This window comes from Muntiacus reevesi, unplaced genomic scaffold (genome assembly GCF_963930625.1).
Source record: "Muntiacus reevesi unplaced genomic scaffold, mMunRee1.1 SCAFFOLD_155, whole genome shotgun sequence".
In the NCBI taxonomy this organism is placed as follows: domain Eukaryota; kingdom Metazoa; phylum Chordata; class Mammalia; order Artiodactyla; family Cervidae; genus Muntiacus; species Muntiacus reevesi.
In genome coordinates this window covers 135,844-155,571 of record NW_027077963.1, presented here as the reverse complement: position 1 = coordinate 155,571, position 19,728 = coordinate 135,844, and the positions used below count along the sequence as shown (strand labels likewise).

The 19,728-nt window shown below is 39.4% G+C and overlaps 1 protein-coding gene across 1 annotated transcript in view; it reads left to right on the top strand.

Moving 5' to 3' along the window:
- LOC136155284 (POTE ankyrin domain family member A-like) overlaps positions 1-19,728 on the top strand; it is a 52,097-nt gene that overhangs the window by 20,831 nt on the left and 11,538 nt on the right. Inside the window, exons 5-11 of the mRNA XM_065917112.1 lie at positions 2,318-2,424; positions 3,934-4,071; positions 7,424-7,491; positions 10,058-10,091; positions 11,214-11,283; positions 13,947-14,007; positions 14,097-14,296. Coding sequence (XP_065773184.1) covers positions 2,318-2,424; positions 3,934-4,071; positions 7,424-7,491; positions 10,058-10,091; positions 11,214-11,283; positions 13,947-14,007; positions 14,097-14,296 — 678 coding nt within the window. The remainder of the gene's footprint in view (positions 1-2,317; positions 2,425-3,933; positions 4,072-7,423; positions 7,492-10,057; positions 10,092-11,213; positions 11,284-13,946; positions 14,008-14,096; positions 14,297-19,728) is intronic.

Genomic DNA, 19,728 nt, shown 5'->3' with positions numbered 1-19,728 from the left:
CCTCACATAAGAGAAGGAATTGGTTCTGTGAGTAAGAGATGAGACTGGAGTGGTTTCTCCACTAAATCTCAGCTGTATTCTGCTGGTGATCCACAATTATTTGGGAAAACTTATTTAAAAAATGTACAAGCCTAGGCTGTTCCCTGAAGATTTTGACTGAGTAAATCGAGGAACACCTGGACGTGTGTGTTTAGAACTATTCCCTTGAGATTCTGATCCAGTCCTTGATGAATAACTATGGAGTGAACACATGTAATTTCTAAATGCACCCTTCACAAAAGAAAGTAGTCTCTGGAAGCGTTGGAGTTTGATCAGTGCTAGCTACTTCCATCAGCTCCCTCCTTTCCAACAACACTAGCCTGACTTTTTCTCTGCCCCTGTGTTTGAGACGTTAAAAGGAGTACCTTTGGCAATATCTATGGGCTGGAACGATAACTCCTTTTCCTTCCAACCACTCATCATTCAGTGACATTCCTCGAGTCTTTAGAGATTTGCTCATGACGTAGTCACTTCATCTGTAGAGTCTGACCCTTTAAGGATTTTACACCTTCTCTTATCATCCAGGTCATTAGGTCAACAGATGTTTGTCACCAACAGGGTTTTCCTGAGTGCAGTAATAGTAACTCAGTGAGCCTTTTTTGCTGTCAGCTGCAGGACAGACTGTTGCAGTGTGTCTGTTAGAATTGCTGATCCCTGGCATAAGCAGAGGAGAGCTTTAAAACCCATAAAGTTAGTAACAGTAGAGAGGGGAATTGTTTTAAGCACTTAGTTTCAGCGGGCTTAGGAACTCATTCTACGTTTGGTTAACAATCTAGAAGAATTCTAGAGATAGCTTGTAGTTTCAACAGGCAGTGGAAGCATTCTTGACTGTGATGTATGAGTCTTTTTAAAAGAATTTATGTTTAATTGAATTATGAGTCTCAGTAGGCTTATTTACTACATGTTGGGACCCACTTTTTTGTGAAACATATGATACTAAAGAAAGGAAAGGTTTCACAAAGAAATATTTGCTTTCTACCCACCTGTTTGGAAACAGCAAACATAAAACCAAAAGTGGGCAATAGACCAAATATGGCCCTTGGGTATGTTTAGTTTACCTCCACACATTGAGTCAACATTTCAAATTGACGAGGCTCGTGCAGAAGTTCAGGCTTCTCCAAGGACCAAATCTGGGCCCCCTTGAGCGAGCCCATCCTACTGTTTGGTCTGCGTGCAGAGGACAGCACTTGTGTATGGGACGTGTGTTTGGGGGTTACCGGTCTCACCTGCCTTTTTCACTTACTCAGGTCATCAGCTTTCCATCCATAAGCACTTGAGTTTCCAACTTTTGATTGATAGTTTATTTTGATAAATCTTTGAAGGTTTTAAAGACAGTCTAATCTCTAATTGATTTCATATTTTAAAAAATCTATTAAGAACGAGATTGAAACTCTCCAATTAGAAATTTTAAGTTCATTGTGGTGGTTTCGCACTGAATGACTCTCACAAACACACAGGTTATAAGAGGCAGCGCAGGGAGAGCTCGTGGAGGAGCAGCTCCTGCAGGAAATGCTGGGCGTGTGGTTATTGGTAGTTTTATGCTGCAGTCTTTAGCTAAGAGCAGGACAGCGAGAGAGACACCAGAACTCTGGGATATTGGAAGCTTCCTCCTGGTGGTCTGGAGGTAATCACATGAGAGTCATCAAGAAGGGTCTTTGAAGATAAGGTGGGGAGGGCGCTCATTCTGCATGGAGTTAGCATCTAGCTAATGCTGACCTGTCGGCCAGAACGTCTGACTTAAGGAACGGCAGTGGAAAGAGTCATAAGCAAGGAAGAGAGAATGAGTAAGATTCAATTCCAGGAGACATTTCTGAGAAAGCAGTAAAACAGGGTTCCCACAGTTGATTTTTTTGAAAGAAAAAAAAAAAAGTTTCTCTCTTTGCATGTTCATGTAGAGAATAGTATTCCCATTGGCAAGTCTGAAAACCTTTTGAGTTTACTCATGGTCATCCTTGGATGGGTTATGCATGCTACAGATAGTATTAGATTTTTCTGCCTCAGCATTGTTCCTAAAATGCGCAGTTGATACAGTAGCTAAATGATACCGGCACCCCCTGCATTGGGAGCTTGACTCTTAGCCACTGGACCACCAGGGAAGGCCCAGAGGAGGAGCATGTTAAAGAGGAAGAAGGTGCACAGGGCGATGAGGAGGAGGGCCACTTTTTCATTTACTTTCTGCATTGTATTTTTAAGTTGCGAGAATCTATTGCACGATTTTAATGTCAGCTTAGAAATAGGTTAACTGTGTACATTAGAAATGGTTTTCCCTGTTTTACAGGATGGCCTCACACCAGTGTTACTTGCTGTACATGAAAGGAGAGGAGAAATGGTGGAGTTTTTAATAGACAAAGAAGCAAGTGTACGTGCGGTTGACAAGATGAAACGGTACCATTGTTCTTTTTCTTTTTAAAACCCTCAGTGCTGTTCTAGGATGGTAATATCAAGATTAAATGAATAAGAGGATTCATTTGTGATCAACACATCATCACATAGGTAGAAAATCAATTATTCTCACTGGGAATCATGAACACTATATAGCAAGAATATATAGCAGGATTCATATTCCTTTATAATATTGACTGATGTCATATGCAACCTGTTTTTTGTTTGTTTTGTCGATCTTGGAATAGCTGAGGGATTTCAAATTAGTTTTATTGACTTTATGAAATATGGATTCTGGTTTTTAGTTTAACTCATGACAGTATCGAGTTTCTTAATTCTTTAAATTCTTTAACCTCTACTTTGTATGTATATACTTTTAAAAGATGGATAGTAAACCTAAAAGACTCGATTTCATCTTTTGGATAACTCATTGCTTTAAATTACTTTCTTTGAAGAACGCTGATGTTATTAGGTTGCAAAAGAGTCAGACACAACATAGCAACTAAATAACAACAGCCACAAAAAGGTGATTATTACTCACTGTCACCAGATCCTGTGGGCTCATGAATTTTTATCATTTCTCATTTTAGTACATTTTGATATTCTCATTTTTAATGCAGGTAGAAGGAAGAAAGATAGATTTGATTGGATAAACAGTTCCTTTAACAAAGCCAAGTCAGAGGTGGATGATACAGATGAAAATGATGAGCTTTAGATTCAGACTAGGTTCAATTCCTAGGTTTCCTACTGATTAGGGTTACTTGTCATCAACAAATAAGTTTCCTGATACGCAAGACAAATAGTAGGGCATCTTTCAAATGTGCCTGTGTGTGAGAAAGATTTCATATATAGTATTTCATTTTCAGTGCCTAGCACATGCTTGTCCACATCATTAACTGCCACCATGACTACTTTTATTCCCATTATTATCAATATTTTTGATTTAAACCTGCAAGTAGCCTTTTCTTAATCCAACCTCTAGCTGACTTTGAAGCCAAATATATCAGACTAAGGAGAAAATGGGGAATTCATCCCTTAAATAGTTCACTTACCTGCCTCAGATAAGTGACCTCAGCATCGTTTCTTGTCCACTAAGGACTTTATTAGTATTCTAAAAATACATTTATTTATTTATTTATTTGGCTGCGTGGGGTCCTAGTTGTGGGAACGCTTAGTTGCAGCACATGGGATCAAGTTCCCTGACCAGGGATGGAACCTGGGCCCCCTGCATTGGGAGCCTGGAGTCTTTTCCCTGGCCCACCGGGGAAGTCCCCATCAGGGACTTTTGAAATAGTAAGTGCTGCTACCTGGCATCCCAATGGGACAGGAGGCTTCTTTTCCGTCCCTTCATTTTAGCCTTGGAGGTGATTTACAAAGATTAACCCTTGAGCCTGTAAATGGTCAATTCTTCATGGAAGGGCAAGGCGTTCACTTGGTAAAGCATATCAGATTCACTGTTTAAGTAAATTGACTCAACTTCCTGAGGCTGAAGTCATCTCTCTGTTGTTTTAGAACAGCCCTAATGCTTGCTATCAAGCATGAATCACCAGAAATAGTCAGACTTCTTCTTCAGCAAGGGGTTGACATCTTATCTGAAGATGTTTGTGGATGGACCGCAGAAGAATATGCTGCTGTTAGTAGTTTTAATATGTAAGTGTTCACATTAAAATGCCAGTTCTCACTAAACTACAGCCAAATATAATTTTAACTGTTACTTGTTACGTGACCAGTGAGAGTTGCAGTTTGGTGTAGGCAGTTTGGAGAATGGTGGTGAAATGTTCCCCCTCAAGAGCTGAAAGCCAAGCAAAGGCCAGTTAGTTTCTCTTGGCTGTGGGTTTGGGGTGCTTTATCTCAGGACATGTCGACCTTGATCCTTAGAAAGCTTGACATTAGCCATTTCATTCCAAGTGTGACCTCTCGGTATGGGGCATGAACAGTGTCACAGTTGTGATATTTCTAACTGGTTCTTTGGGTCTTGATATATTTAGTTCAGCGGCAAATCCTGTGTTTTCCCTCGAGGACTTGCCTCTCTATACGCTTCCCCTTGAATTTTCCAAGAACCCGGCGGATTCCCTAAGATGAACGAGACAGTCCTCTTCCACAAGTCACTTGGAGGGGAGGAAAGAGTGCTTTCCCATCACCCTGTTGCTTGCCTTGATTCTGCTGCTGCAGCACTGCTGCCCCAGCTGGGCTTGACGGGGTCTGCTTGGCAGCTGGATCTGGAGTCTGGATGTGGCTCTATAAGGACCTATAATAAAACATTTTAAAAGGAAAAACAAAGAAACTCATCGTGCAGTGGGCTCACGATTGACCTTTGCTCCCAGGCCGCCCCCGTGGGTCCAGGTCCCCAGCCTCTAAGGTGACGCACACGTCGACTTCAGAGTGAGAGCACCTTTGTTCTCATACGTAAGCTTGTCGCTCAGTCACAGTTGCAAACAAAGCACCAGCACCCAGTTCGGGCAGCTGGGCCTCCTAGCTTCCCCCTCACTCAGAGACCTTATGTGGAGCCCACGTGTAAGCCTAGATCTTCATGATGAGGTGCTGTTGAGGCTCTTATTTATCTTTTCTGCTAGCAGATGTCAGTGGGGACCATTTTAGGCTGTCAGCGAGGGTCAAGTGCTCCTGCAGGGATTGAGCAGACTTCCCTATTTCCTTTGTATCTAGCCTTGAATCTCAAGGCAGCTTTCTGTCTTGAAGGTGTGGGGGCACCTTTCCTCAGGTTCCCTGTCATCCTTCCCAGAGTACTGGGTGCCAGCTTGCCCGAGATTCCCTAATTATGCTTGGCCCCATATGGGATCTGTTTCCTATAATAAAGAAAATCTTCCAATGGATTCCTATCTGCCTCTGCCTTAAATGTTTTCAGAATCTGCCCCATAAGGAACTCATTCAGCAGAAATCCCTAAATCTCAAGTAAGATAGTTCAATTAAGTAAGAATCTCAAGTAAGAATTCAGAGAGGTAAGCCCTGTCTAGAACTTGCCAGTATCCACTGTAAGAGTAGGGATATGTCTTCCAAGTGAATTGGAGAGGAACATGGAGATTAAACATCATTGTCGGAAAGATCTGCTGGCTCAGAGTTTGAGTAGGTAGAGGAGGAAGAGTAGCGGTCCAGGCCAGGTCTTGATTGTGATTAGTTTTCTGTTCTTGGTGTAATTAGTTGCAGTAATAATGGGGGATTATTATGTTCTCTCATGTAGTGAGTTCCTATGTTATAAATAAATTTAGGTACACATTATATAAGAGCTGAGATTCCCTAAATTATAGATCACGAAGAACAGCTAATCACCAGAATTCATAACAGTTTCATGCAGCACTTGAATGTTAAATGTATGAAGAAACACACATTGGGTTTTACTTGGAATTCCAAAGTAGTTCAAGCACAAATTATTCCATTCTTTGACTGTTTGTACACGCATTTTGGGGGTCTATTTTCTCTTTAAATCCTGTCAGTCCTCTTGTGAAATCAGGCAGTAAGATCCAAGTTGTGTAGAGGAAGACTTTGAACTGAAGAGAAGCAACTCCTCCAGGAACAAAGAGCAGTTGGTTATAGAGCTAGGATTTGCAAGCTCGAGAGATTTTCTGTATGCCAAGCTAAATCTAGTTAATTATTGGAGCTCTGCACACCCCGAGTTCATGACTACTTCATCTTCCTTTTCTTTCTCCTTTCAGTTCAGTTCAGTCACTCAGTTGTGTCTGACTGTTTGGGACCCCATGAACCACAGCACACCAGGCCTCCCTGTCCATCATCAACTTCCCGGAGTTTACCCAAACTCATGTCCATTGAATCGGTATGCCATCCGGCCATCTCATCCTCTGTCATCCCGTTCTCCTCCTGCCTTCAATCTTTCCCAACATCAGGGTCTTATCAGATGAGTCAGCTCTTCGCATCAGGTGGCCAAAATATTGGGGTTTCAGCTTCAACATCAGTCCTTCCAATGAACACCCTGGACTGATTTCCTCTAGGATGCACTGGTTGGATCTCCTTGCAGTCCAAGGGACTCTCAAGAGTCTTCTCCAACACCATGGTTCAAAAGCATCAATTCTTCGGTGCTCAGCTTTCTTTCTTTCTTTCTTTTTTCATTTATTTTTATTCGTTGGAGGCTAATTACTATAAAATATTGTAGTGGTTTCTGCCATACATTGACATGAATCAGCCATGGATTTACACGTGTTCCCCATCCTGAACCCCCCTCCCACCTCCCTCCCCATCCCATCCCTCTGGGTCATCCCAGTGTACCAGCCCCGAGCACTTGTCTCATGCATCCAACCTGGACTGGCGATCTGTTTCACACTTGATAATATACATGTTTCGATGCTGTTCTTTACAGTCGAACTCTCACATCCATACATGACCACTGGAAGAGCCATAGCCTTGACTAGACGGACCTTTGTTGGCAAAGTAATGTCTCTGCTTTTTAATATACTGTCTAGGTTGGTCATAACTTTCCTTCCAAGGAGTAAGCATCTTTTAATTTCATGACTGCAATCACCATCTGCAGTGATTTTGGAGCCCCCAAGAAAACAAAGTCAGCCACTCTTTCCACTGTTTTCCCATCTATTTGCCATGAAGTCATGTGACCGGATGCCATGATCTTAGTTTTCTGAATGTTGAGTTTTAAGGCAACTTTTTCACTCTCCTGTCTCACTTTCCTCAAGAGGCTCTTTAGTACTTCTTCACTTTCTGCCATAAGGCTGGTGTCATCTGCATATCTGAGGTTATTGATGTTTCTCTCAGCAACCTTGATTCCAGCTTGTGCTTCATCCAGCTCAGCATTTCTCATGATGTACTCTGCATAGAGGTTAAATAAGCAGGGTGACAGTATACCTTTACTTTCTCCTTTACTGCATGCTAAATAAAAGCATATAGAACTTAGAAACTTGAAATGTATGGGACAATTGACGTTTTGATATTATCTCTGACATTGTCTGAAATGATCCAAGAATTTGGTAGTTGTTTTTCATATCAGTGTTAAAATATTACGTATCACATTTTTAATACATAGCTTTCGCCATCTGATTTCTGAATATAAAGAAAAGAAACCTAAAACTTCTCCTGAAAAGAGCAACCCAGGTACGTCATCTGATACCAAATTACTTTTGGTGATTCTACCATAGATAAAGTAGGAGTGAAGAAGTTTCAATAATGAAAGAACTATGAAAGATTAGCATAAATTGCATATGTATTTTATTTTTTAAATTACTTTCTTAATACTCTAGTATTCAGAAGTGATTAAGAAGTTAATTGTAGGTGATTTAACATCAAAGACAGTATTGTCTGAAAAGAAATCCATCTATTTAATATGGCCCCTAAAGTCCTATATTAGATCTTTGTGTAAATCAGAAAAAAAAAATTAAGTGAGTATGATGTATATTTCATCTATAGTCATAGCAGATTGGACTTCTTATGAAAGTGAACTTTCATTTATAGAAATGGATTGCATTTAGTGAATGAATAATTAGTAGTTACTGTGTAGTGATTAGTCTCACTAAAATAGTTACCATCATTAAAACTGGGAACCTGAATAATCCCTTCCTGGTAGGATAAGAAATGATAAACAATAAGAACTGCAAAGCTGAGCCAGTGTGCAGCATAGTAGTGAGAGATTATTTCTGAAAAATACTTACCAATAGTACCGAAGGCAGAAAAGCAATGCCTGGTTGAGAACCAGTTATTTTGCCTATTTTTGTACCAAGCAGGTGTAGCTTACCAACTTCATTCCTTCCAGATCCAAAGAGAGTGAGACAGATTGACTTCATTAGGACCAGATGTTTTCTTTTGTGTGTTGGCCAATTGTCATGACAGTATAGTTTTGCAAGAACAAGATGCTTTCTTGCCATCAGTTAAAAAATTATCATAATAGATCTCCAAATAGATGGACTTGGGACTCTGCAGGGTCTAATAAAAGCACAGAAACACTTTGCATTAACAAAAACAGCATTAGGTCCATTGCATGTGGCATCTAGCACGTTGTACAGGGTATCCGAGGTTACCTTTGACTGAGTAGACCTCTGTCTAATCAAAGGGGGCTTCCCAGGTGGCTCAGTAGTAAAGAATCCACCTGCCAATGCAGGAGATATGGTTTGATCCCTGTGTTGGGAAGATTCGCTGGAAAGGGAAACGGCAACGCACTCCAGTACGCTTGCCTGGGAAATTCCATGGACAGAAGAGCCTGGTGAGCTGTAGTCCATGGGGCCACAAGAGTCAGACAGGACTTGGTGACCGAACAACAAAAACATCTATCAAAGAACTGTAGGTTGGTTTAGTACATTAGTCAGAGGAGATACAGAGATGAGAGTGTCTTGGTCTTCAGTACGCTCAGAATAGCATAGAGTTTTCTCTGGTTAATTTCTGTATTTTTCTAAACAAAATTTTCAAAGAAAACATGCTTTTTATTTGCTCATTTTTTCACTAAACAGATAACTTTCAAGTGTCTTTTGTGTCCTAAGCATTGTTCTGATGTCACAGAGTGAAAACAGTTAAAATTCACTGCCCCTGCTCTCCAGACTCAAGCTTGCAGTGCTCCTTTCCCCGTGGAGTCACTGCATGTGAGTCATCCCTCCAGCATCAGATCATGACAACCCCTGGGAAATGTTGTTTAGCAGAACCAGAGTCCGTGGCTCCCTCCATTCTTCCCTCCCTCCCCTTGTTCGTCAGCTTAGGATGTGATGACATATGCCTTCCAAGCTGAAAAAGCATGATTTCTGTAAACATTTGCCATATAATGGGACGGATTGATATAATGATAGCCCTCACTAGTACACAGCACTCTTTGAACCATCCTGCTCTATGTGGTCCAGATACGCTTGAGCAATAGAAGGAGACAGTCTCAAGAGATTCTTTTTAGACATATTAGTGTCTGTGTGTGTGTGTGTGTGTGTGTGTGTCTGTGTATGTGTATATATATATGGAAATTTTTTTAAAAGTTCAACTTCTGTGTAACCTACTGCAGTCTCACCACTACAAGTCTACAAGAATAGTCCCCACTCTCAGCACCAAGTTGATGCCCTTTACCCGTTTGCCCTCCCCCACCTCCCTTTCAAGAGATAATCCTTTCTAAGCCTGGAATGAGTACTTCTTTCATACTTCTCTTGCCTTTGGAAAGAGGGCCAGGAAGAGACGACTTTGTTTCCTATGCTTTACCACACTCTGAAGTTCAGTGCCTGTGGACCAAGCTTCCCTGTGATAGGGTGTTTTCATTCTGAACTGAAGAGCCAGAGGAGTTGTCATGTCCCAGCAAGACACCTCTAGTCTCTGTTCAGTGCTCCAGGCAATGGAAGTCCAGAAATACTGTGCTATTTACGTGTGCTATTGTCAGCTTATAGTACTGATTCTGTTACTGGTATAGTATCATTGTCTGTCAGTCTCCTGGAGTTTGGTTAGGATTATGGTCATTGTAAACAGCAGTTCTTTCTTTGTTTTTTTGTTTTGCATTTGATGACTATAAAGGGGAGGAGTGGTTCTTAGGCATTCTTAGGTGAGCCTATGAGAATAGTACAACCACTGTTCCCTTCCTCTAGTGTGGCCTCCAGGTGTGGTTTGAAAGGAACACTTTTAAACAAAGCATCAGTCTTGAGGTTTTAATATTCTGTATTTTTCTTCTGTTGATTTAAAATGTGTCTTGATTTTTCTTTAATAGCGGATGAGAGTTCTGAAGAGGACTCTTCAAGGAGGTAAGATTTTATGGATGTTTTAAATTATATGTTTAACTAAGGGAACATGGAATAAGAGAAACTAATGTTTGTTGAGTGTTCTACTCTGGGTTAGACACTGCATTATGTGCTTAACATTTGTGACCTCATAGAGTCACCACAGCAGCTTTGTAAAGTAGCCGTGTCCTACTTGTACTTAATTAGGCAACTGTGGTTTCAGGAGGTTAATGAATTGACCCTGGTTAAAATGAGTTGACCTGTGACTTGACAGCTGGCCTTCGTGGCTCCCACGTCCACTCCCATGGCCCTCGGCAGAGACTGAGAAGTACCCGTGTAGCATATAAGTTAAAGATATAAATTAGTCCTTTGACTTGTGTACATTTTAAGTTTCGACGTTGTGGGGAAACTCCCCGTACTCCCTCTTCGAGTAAAGGAGCGAAGTGGTGCCATCTCAATAAGTGGTATCTCTGCTGATGGACCAAGACTCCCCTTTTGGACCAACTCAGATTCGTCTCTGAGCCTTGAACAGACAATGGAGAAGGCAAAGCCTATTCTTCCGCTTTGTTTTAAGTCATCAGGTTTATTCCAGTTTGGGCAAGCAAGAGTTATTTCAGTCCATCAATTGGATTTTCAGTTCAGCTGTTAGAACTTTTGGTGAAAACAAATTATTTTTAGGCTCTGCCGATATATTGGCTGTCACTCTCTGTTATGGAAACTAAGAATGAGTGTTAACTAGATATTTCATAGATTGGGAGACAAGGAAGCAGAAATAGGTAATGAAAAACTTTTTTGGAGACTTCCCTGGGGGTGCAATGGTTAAGATGGTTACGAAGGCATCTTCCAGTGTAGGCAGTGTGGGTTCGATACTCAGTCAGGGAAGCTAAAGATCTCACATGCCTTGGGGTCAGACAGCCAAAACATAAAATAGAAGCACCATTGGCACTAATTCAGTAAAGACTTTAAAAGTGGTCCACATCAAAAAATTTTTTAAAAATTAAAAAAAAAAAAGCTGTTTTAAAACAGGCCAAATTTAATTCATGTCAAGAAAGTTTATTTAATATATAGAGAGACTTTCACTTTTTTTTTTTTCTTTTGTTCAAGTAATGAGCTCACTCATTTTTATTGTATGTTTCTGCTTTAAAGGTTTCCCAACGAACCTGGCGTTGATTTAGGGCCTCCATCAAACAATGAAGTCTTAGATTTTAAAACCAAGGTAAAGTGTTCTGTTGTGAAATTTGTTTTCATGCTCTGAATTTAGTTTCATGTAGTATTTACTCTTATGATTAGACACTGCAAGTGGCAAATCGATTCAAGAGATCAGATCTGATAAACAGAGTGCCTGAAGAACTATGGATGGAGATTCATGACATTGTACAGGAAGCAGTGATCAAGATCATCCTGGAGAGAAAGAAATGCAAAACGGCAAAATGGTTGTCTGAGGCGGCCTTCCAAATAACTGAGAATAGAAGAGAAGCAAAAGGCAAAGGAGAAAAGGAAAGATATACCCATTTGAATGCAGAGTTCCAAAGAATAGCAAGGAGAGATAAGAAAGCCTCTCTCAGGGATGAACGCAAAGAAATAGAGGAAACAATGGAATGGGAAAGACTAGAGATCTCTTCAAGAAAATTAGAGATACCATGGGAACGTTTCATGCAAAGATGGGCACCATAAAGGTCGAAATGGTATGGACCTAACAGAAGCGGAATACATTAAGATGAGGTGTATAAGAGTACACAGAACTCTACAAAAAAGGTCTTCATGACCCAGATAACCAGGATGGTGTGATCACTCACCTAGAGCCAAACATTCTGGAATGCGAAGTCAAGTGGGCCTTACGAAGCATCACTGCAAACAAAGCTAGTGGAGGTGATGGAATTGCAGTTGAGCTCTTTGAAATCCTAAAAGATGATGCTGTGAAAGTGCTCTACTCAATATGCCAGCAAATCTGAAAATTCAGCAGTGGCCACGGGACTGGAAATGTTCAGTTTTCCTTCCAGTCCCAAAGGAAGGCAATGCCAAAGAATATTCAAACTACCACATAGTTGCACTCATCTCACACACTAGGAAAGTAATGCTCAAAATTCTCCAAGCCAGGCTTCAAGATTACATGAACCATGAACTTCATATCTTCAAGCTGGATTTAGAAAAGGCAGAGGATCCGGAGATCAAATTGTCAACATCCTCTGGATCATAAAAAAAGCAAGTGAGTTCCAGAAATGCATCTACTTATCCTTTATTGAGTGTGCCAAACCATTTGACTCTGTGGATCACAACAAAGTGTAGAAACTTCTTCAAGTCATGGGAATACCAGACCAGCTGACCTGCCTCCTAAGAAATCTTTATACAGGACAAGAAGCAACAGTTAGAACTGGATATGGAGCTATAGAATGGTTCCAAATCGGGAAAGGAGTACATCAAGGATGTAAATTGCCACCCTGCTTATTTAACTTACATGCCGAGTACATCATACGAAATGCTGGGCTGGATGAAGCACAAGCTGGAATCAAGATAACCAAAAGAAATATCAATAACCTCAGATACACAGATGACACCACCATGGTGGCAGAAATTAAAGAACTAAAGAGCCTCTTGATGAAAGTGAAAGAGGAGAGTGAAAAAGTTGACTTACAGCTCAACATTCAGAAAGCTGAACCTCCAATACTTTGGCCATCTAATGTGAAGAACCGACTCATTGGAAAATACCAATTCTGGGAAAGTTTGAAGGCGGGAGGAGAAGGGGACGGCAGAGGATGAGCCGGTTGGATGGCAGCACCGACTCAATGGACATGAGTTTGTAAAACCTCTGGGAATATGGTGATGGACAGGGAAGCCTGGTGTGCTGCTGTCCATGGGATCGCAAAGAGTCGCACACAGCTGAGCAACTGACCTGAACTGATGTTGATATTTTCATAGAATTTGAAGAACAGTGTAGATGCATATAATTAGATTAATAAAATCATACGAAAAAGAGGCTTTGCTCATAGTATATCCTTAAGAATACTGATATATTACTGCTGATCTATTGTATATAAACTCTAAATATATGTGTTTCTCCGCATACCTTATTATACCTTTTTTTTCCCCCGTGAAGTTTGTTCTTGACTAAGAGTGTCTCACCTTTTCCTTTCTTCTTTCTCCTCTACCTTTTTAATTTCTTTTTTAAAATATTTACTGTTAACTTTTCCTCACAGAACAAATTTCTTCAGTGTCTGTTCTTTCAGTCCATCTCTCTCTTCCCCTACTGTGCACATGTTTGCTTATGGCTGTCTATTTAGAGTGTTTGTGGCTTTCATTCATGATCATTGCCCTACGGGTTTAACCTTGCTTTTTCCCTGTTTCATAGAAGCAGCTGATTTTTTTTCCCCCTGTTTTATATCTCTAGCTGTTTGACAAACAGAATAGAAGTAGCTTCTCCTGTTTACAGTTCTAGCCCATCTAAATAAGGTTCTGCTAAAACCTAAACTTTCATATTTCCCTTCCCAGGTGATAATTCATGTTTATATTAATCATGGAAGCAGATTTCAAAATATAGCAATTAATTTAAATGTCTTAGTTTTTCAGTAGTGCTCTGAACTCCTGGGGATAAATTATTACTCTCGAACATTTTGGTAGAGAAAGTAATCTAGTGGGTGTCATCGTATTTGTATAGCTGTCAATTAGGGGTAAGGAGAGGAACATCCGGGGCTTCTGATGTCATCTGTCATAATCCTCTCCCCATGAGCAGGTCAGTCAGTGGCAGAACTGGGATTTGAATTCACATCTGAATGACTCCAGAACCTGTGCTCTTTGTGTTAGATCATAGAGGAGTGGAGGATGTTATAAATTTATTCAGGTTGATACTTGTTATATTCTTCAAGCTCTTATTTTCTTCTCCAGCATGTCGTGAAACCAAAGTTGACAAAGCTCATGAAGCCTTCTCAGCAATCCAACAGAAACAGTAAGTTATTCGAAGACTGTCCTTCTGGTGTTATTCCCTGATTTGAAAGGACACATGTTCTCATGTACTCTCTCCTGTTTTCACTGTAGTAGAAGCAAAGTGTGGCATTTTGAGACCAGAGAGTACCACTTTCTCTGAGGACAATAATTCTGATAGTAACATTGAAGATGTGGTTGAAACATTTCCCAAACCATCACCCTGGTTTGAGGGCATCTGTCAGCCTGCCTTCCCATCACCTGAGCCTGTTCCCAAACTTCTCAAGTCTGTAGCAGGCCTTGGTCTTACAAAGGTAAGTGGTTCTGTTTGTAACTCTTCTTTCCCTGTACTTGTTCACATACCATTCCCCTGATCCTTATGAAGACAAAAAGGATCCCACCACAGAAACAGAAGCCCTCAAAGTCATGGTACAAAATGGTGTGATGGCTCTTATTAGAGCCATACATGTGCATGATTCAGGTTTATAAATATTGGCATACTAAGTATACCATTATGAAAGTACTGAATTACAAAGCACTTAGGAAAAACAATTAGATGAATATGAAGATGGGGAGGAGGATGAAGGGGAAGAATTCCTTTATGAAGGACAAGATGAATATAAGATGGAATGAGGGTGAAGATGAGACAGATTATTTTACACACACAACAGAAATAGTGGGGGTAAGTCAGACCAGGAACTCTATGGTATAATTCTGCGAGACATTATTTCAAATTCAGCTTAAGAAGAGAAAGTGAGGTCATGAAAAAACAATGCTCAGACTCTTTTGAATGGCATATAGCTGATTTTTATGAAGAACTGAAAGAAAATGTGTTCCTTATTGTTTTTGGTGGTTGTTTTCGACGGTGGTGGTGGTTCTTGCTTTTTCCTTCGATTGAAGTGTAGTCAGTTTAAAATGCCGTGTAAGTTTCGGGTGTACAGTAACGTGATTTGTTTATACTTGTGTATGTATATATGTTTTTTTAATATAGTTCCCTCTGGAAGTCCATTTAAATTTGAAGTGATTTCTCTTTAAAGAAAAAAAAATCTCACTTTGAAATTAATGAAGCAATGTCTTCTATTTAACCTAGCAGAGCTTTCGTTTAATGAGAATTCAAGATGGGCCCTGTTTTAGGCCTTAGGAGATGTATTATGAATTAAGAATTTTTGGCCCTTCTGTTTCTTGTGGTTTCTAACTTCAGTTCAGTTCAGTCGCTCATTCGTGTCTGACACTATATACTTAAATGTACTCACCTAATTTATCTTAAACTGTTTGCTATAACCTTGGTGGGTGTTTTAGATCTTTCTGAAAATAAAGAGGAAATAAATAAGCATTCTATCTATCCTTTTTACTAAAATTATAATTTATAATTTTATAAATGAAATTCTTAATTTCTTTTCATTAAATGAGAAAATTTTCAGCTGCAACAATCTGAAAGAAAAACTGGAGAACTAACTGTATTTTTTCCTCTGCAGAAATTCTGATTTCTTTTTTCTGAATGTCAGCAAATAATTACATACATTAAGTGAATGAAATCATGACTTATGCTTTTTTCTTATTTAGACTACTTGTTATTATAAAATCATAAGGAAAGAAAAAATACCACCAGAGTTTATAAAATTATCTATGGAGGATATTTTTTCTTTTAAAAATATCTCTGGCAACATGTGCATTCCTTGCTATTTTTATTTATTTATCTTTTATTTTAACTGGAGGCTAATTACTTTATAATATTGTAGTGGTTTTGCCATACGTTGACATGAATCAGCCATGAATGTACAATGTGTTCCCCATCCTGAACCCCCCTCCCAACTCCCTCCCCATCCCATCCCTCAGGGTCATCCCAGTGTACCAGCCCTGAGCACCCTGTCTCATGCATCCAACCTGGACTGGCAATCTGTTTCACATATGATAATATGTATGTTCCAGTGCTGTTCTCTCAAATCATCCCACCCTCGCCTTCTCCCATAGAGTCCAAAAGACTGTTCTATACGTCTGTGTCTTTTTTTCTGTCTCACATATAGGGTCATCATTACCATCTTTCTAAATTCCCTGTGTATGTGTTAATATTACTGAGTTGGTGTTTTTTTCTTTCTGACTTAACTGCACTCTGTATAATAGGCTCCAGTTTCATCCACCGCATTAGAACTGATTCAAATGCATTCTTTTTAATGGCTGTGTAATATTCCATTGTGTATATATATACCACAGCTTTCTTATCCATTCGTCTGCTGATGAACATCTAGGTTGCTTCCACGTCCTGGCTATTGTAAGCAATGCGGCGATGAACACTGGGGTACACGTGTCTCTTTCACTTCTGGTTTCCTCGGTGTGTATGCCCAGGAGTGGGATTGCTGGGTCATATGGCAGTTCTATTTCCATATTTTTAAGGAATCTCCACAGTGTTCTCCATAGTGGCCGTACTAGTTTGCATTCCCACCAACAGTGTAAGAAAGTTCCCTTTTCTCCACACTCCCTCCAGCATTTACTGTTTGTAGCCATTCTGACTGGAGTAAGATGGTACCTCATTGTGGTTTTGATTTGTGTTTCTCTGATAATGAGTGATGTTGAGCATCTTTTCATGTGTTTGTTAGCCATCTGTATGTCTTCTTTGGAGAAATGTCTGTTTATTTCTTTGGCCCATTTTCTGATTGGGTCGTTTATTTTTCTGGAATTGAGCTGCAAGAGCTGCTTGTATATTTTTGAGATTAATTCTTTGTCAGTTGCTTCATTCGCTCTCATTTTCTCCCATTCTGAAGGCTGTCTTTTCACCTTGCGTATAGTTTCCTTCGTTGTGCAGAAGCTTTTAAGTTTAATTAGGTCCCATTTGTTTATTTTTGCTTTTATTTTCATTACTCTGGGAGGTGGGGCATAGAGGATCCTGCCATGATTTATGTCAGAGTGTTTTGCCTATGTTTTTCTCTAGGAGTTTTATAGTTTCTGGTCTTAACGTTTAGATCTTAAAGCCGTTTTGAGTTTATTTATGTTTATGTATGTGTATGGTGTTAGAAAGTGTTGTAGTTTGATTCTTTTACAAGTGATTGACCAGTTTTCCCAGCACCACTTGTTAAAGAGATTGTCTTTTCTCCATTGTATATTCTTGCCTCCTTTGTCATCGATAAGGTGTCCATAGGTACAAGGGTTTTATCTCTGGGCTTTCTAGTTTGTTCCATTCATCTATTCTGTCTCTGTGCCAGTACCATACTGTCTTGATGACTGTAGCTTTGTGGTATAGCCTGAAGTCAGGCAGGTTGACTCCTCCAGTTCCATTCTTCTTTCTCAAGATTGCTTTGGCTATTCGAGGTTTCTTGTATTTGCATACAAATCGTGATATTGTTTGTTCTAGTTCTGTGAAAAATACCGTTGGTAGCTTGATAGGGATTGCATTGAATCTATAGATTGCTTTGACTAGTGTGCTCATTTTCACTATATTGATTCTTTAAGTCCATGAACATGGTATATTTCTCCATCTATTTGTGTCCTCTCTGATTTCTTTCAGCAGTGTTTTATTGTTTTCTATATATAGGTCTTTTGTTTCTTTAGGTAGGTATATTCCTAAGTATTTTATTCTTTTCGTTGCAATGGTGAATGGAATTGTTTCCTTAATTTCTCTGTTTCCTTATTCTTAGTATATAGGAATGCAAGGGATTTCTGAGTGTTAATTTTATATCCTGCAACTTTACTTTATGCATTGGTTAGCTCTAGGAATTTTCTGGTAGAGTCTTTAGGGTTTTCTATGTAGAAGATCATGTCATCTGCAAACAGTGAGAGTTTTACTTCCTCTTTTCCTATCTGAATTCCTTTTATTTCTTTTTCTGCTCTGATTGCTGTGGCCAACACTTCCAAAAGTATGTTGAATAGTAGTGGTGAGAGTGGGCACCCTTGTCTTGTTCCTAACTTTAGGCGAAATGCTTTCAATTTCTCACCATTGAGGATAATGTTTCCTATGGGTTTGTCATATATAACTTTTATTGTGTTGAGGTATGTTCCTTCTATTCCTGATTTCTGGAGGTTTTTTTTTTTTTAATCATAAATGGATGTTGAATTTTGTCAATGTCTTTCTCTGCATCTGTTGAGATATTCATATGGTTTTTATCTTTCAATTTGTTAATGTAGTGTATTACATTGGTTGATTTGTGGATATTGAAGAATCCTTGCATCCCTGGGTTAAAGCCCACTTGGCCATGATGTATGATCTTTTTAACATGTTGTTGGATTCTGTTTGCTAGAATTTTGTTAAGGATTTTCGCATCTACGTTCCTCAATGATATTGGCCTGTAGTTTTCTTTTCCTGTGGCATCTTTGTCAGGTTTTTGTATGAGGGTGATGGTGGCCTCATAGAATGAGTTTGGAAGTTTACGTTCTTCTGCAGTTTTCTGGAAGAGTTTGAGTAGGATAGGTGTTAGCACTTCTCTAAATTTTTGGTAGAATTCAGCTGTGAAGTCATCTGGTCCTGGGCTTTTGTTTGCTGGAAGAGTTCTGATTACAGTTTCGATTCCCGTGCTTGTGATGGGTCTGGTATGATTTTCTATTTCTTCCTGGTTTAGTTTGGGAAAGATACTTTTCTACGAATTTGTTCATTTCTTCCAAGTTGTCCATTTTATTGGCATATAGTTGCTGATCGTCGCCTCCTATGATCCGTTGTATTTCTGTATTGTCTTTTGTGATCTCTCCATTTTCATTTCTAATTTTGTTGATTTGATTTTTCTCCCTTTGTTTCTTGAGGACTGTGACTAATGGTTTGTCAATTTTTTTTTTAAAATCTTCTCAAAGAACCAGCTTTTAGCTCTGTTGATTTCTGCTATGGTCTCTTTTGTTTCTTTTGCATTTATTTCTGCCTGGATTTTTAAGATTTATTTCCTTCTACTAACCCATGGGTTCTTCATTTCTTCCTTTTCTAGTTGCTTTAGGTGTAGAGTTAGGTAATTTATTTGACTTTTTTCTTGTTTCTTGAGGTAAGCCTGTATTGCTATGAACCTTCCCCTTAGCATTGCTTTTACTGGGTCCCATAAGGTTTAGATTGTTGTGTTTTTGTTTTCATTCATGTCTATGCATATTTTTATTTCTTTTTTGATTTCTTCTGTGATTTATTGGTTTTTCAGGAGCGTGTTGTTCAGCCTCCATTCGTTGGCATTTTTAATAGATTTTCTCCTTTAATGGACCTCTAATCTTTCTGCATTGTGGTCAGAAAAGATGCTTGGAATGATTTCAGCTTTTTAAAATTTACCAAGGCTAGATATATGACCCAGGACGTGATTTGTCCTGGAGAAGGTTCCATGTGCACTTGAGAGAAAGGTGAAATTCATTGTTTTGGGGTGAAATGTCCTATAGATATCAGTTGGGTCTAGCTGGTCCATTGTGTCATTTAAAGTTTGTGTTTCCTTGTTAATTTTCTGTTTAGTTGAAATATCCATAGATGTGAGTGCAGGTATTAAAGTCTCCTACTATTATTGTGTTATTGTTAATTTCCCCTTTCATACTTGTTAGCATTTGCCTTACATATTGTGGTGCTCCTCTGTTGGGTGCATATATATTTATAATTGTTATGTCTTCTTCCTGGATTGATCCTTTGATCATTATGTAGTGTCCACCTTTGTCTCTTTTCACAGCCTTTATTTGAAAGACTATTTTATCTGATATGAGTATTGCTACTCCTGCTTTCTTTTGGTCTCTGTCTGCGTGGAATATCTTTTTCCAGCCCGTCACTTTCAGTCTGTATGTGTCCCTTGTTTTGAGGTGGTGGGTC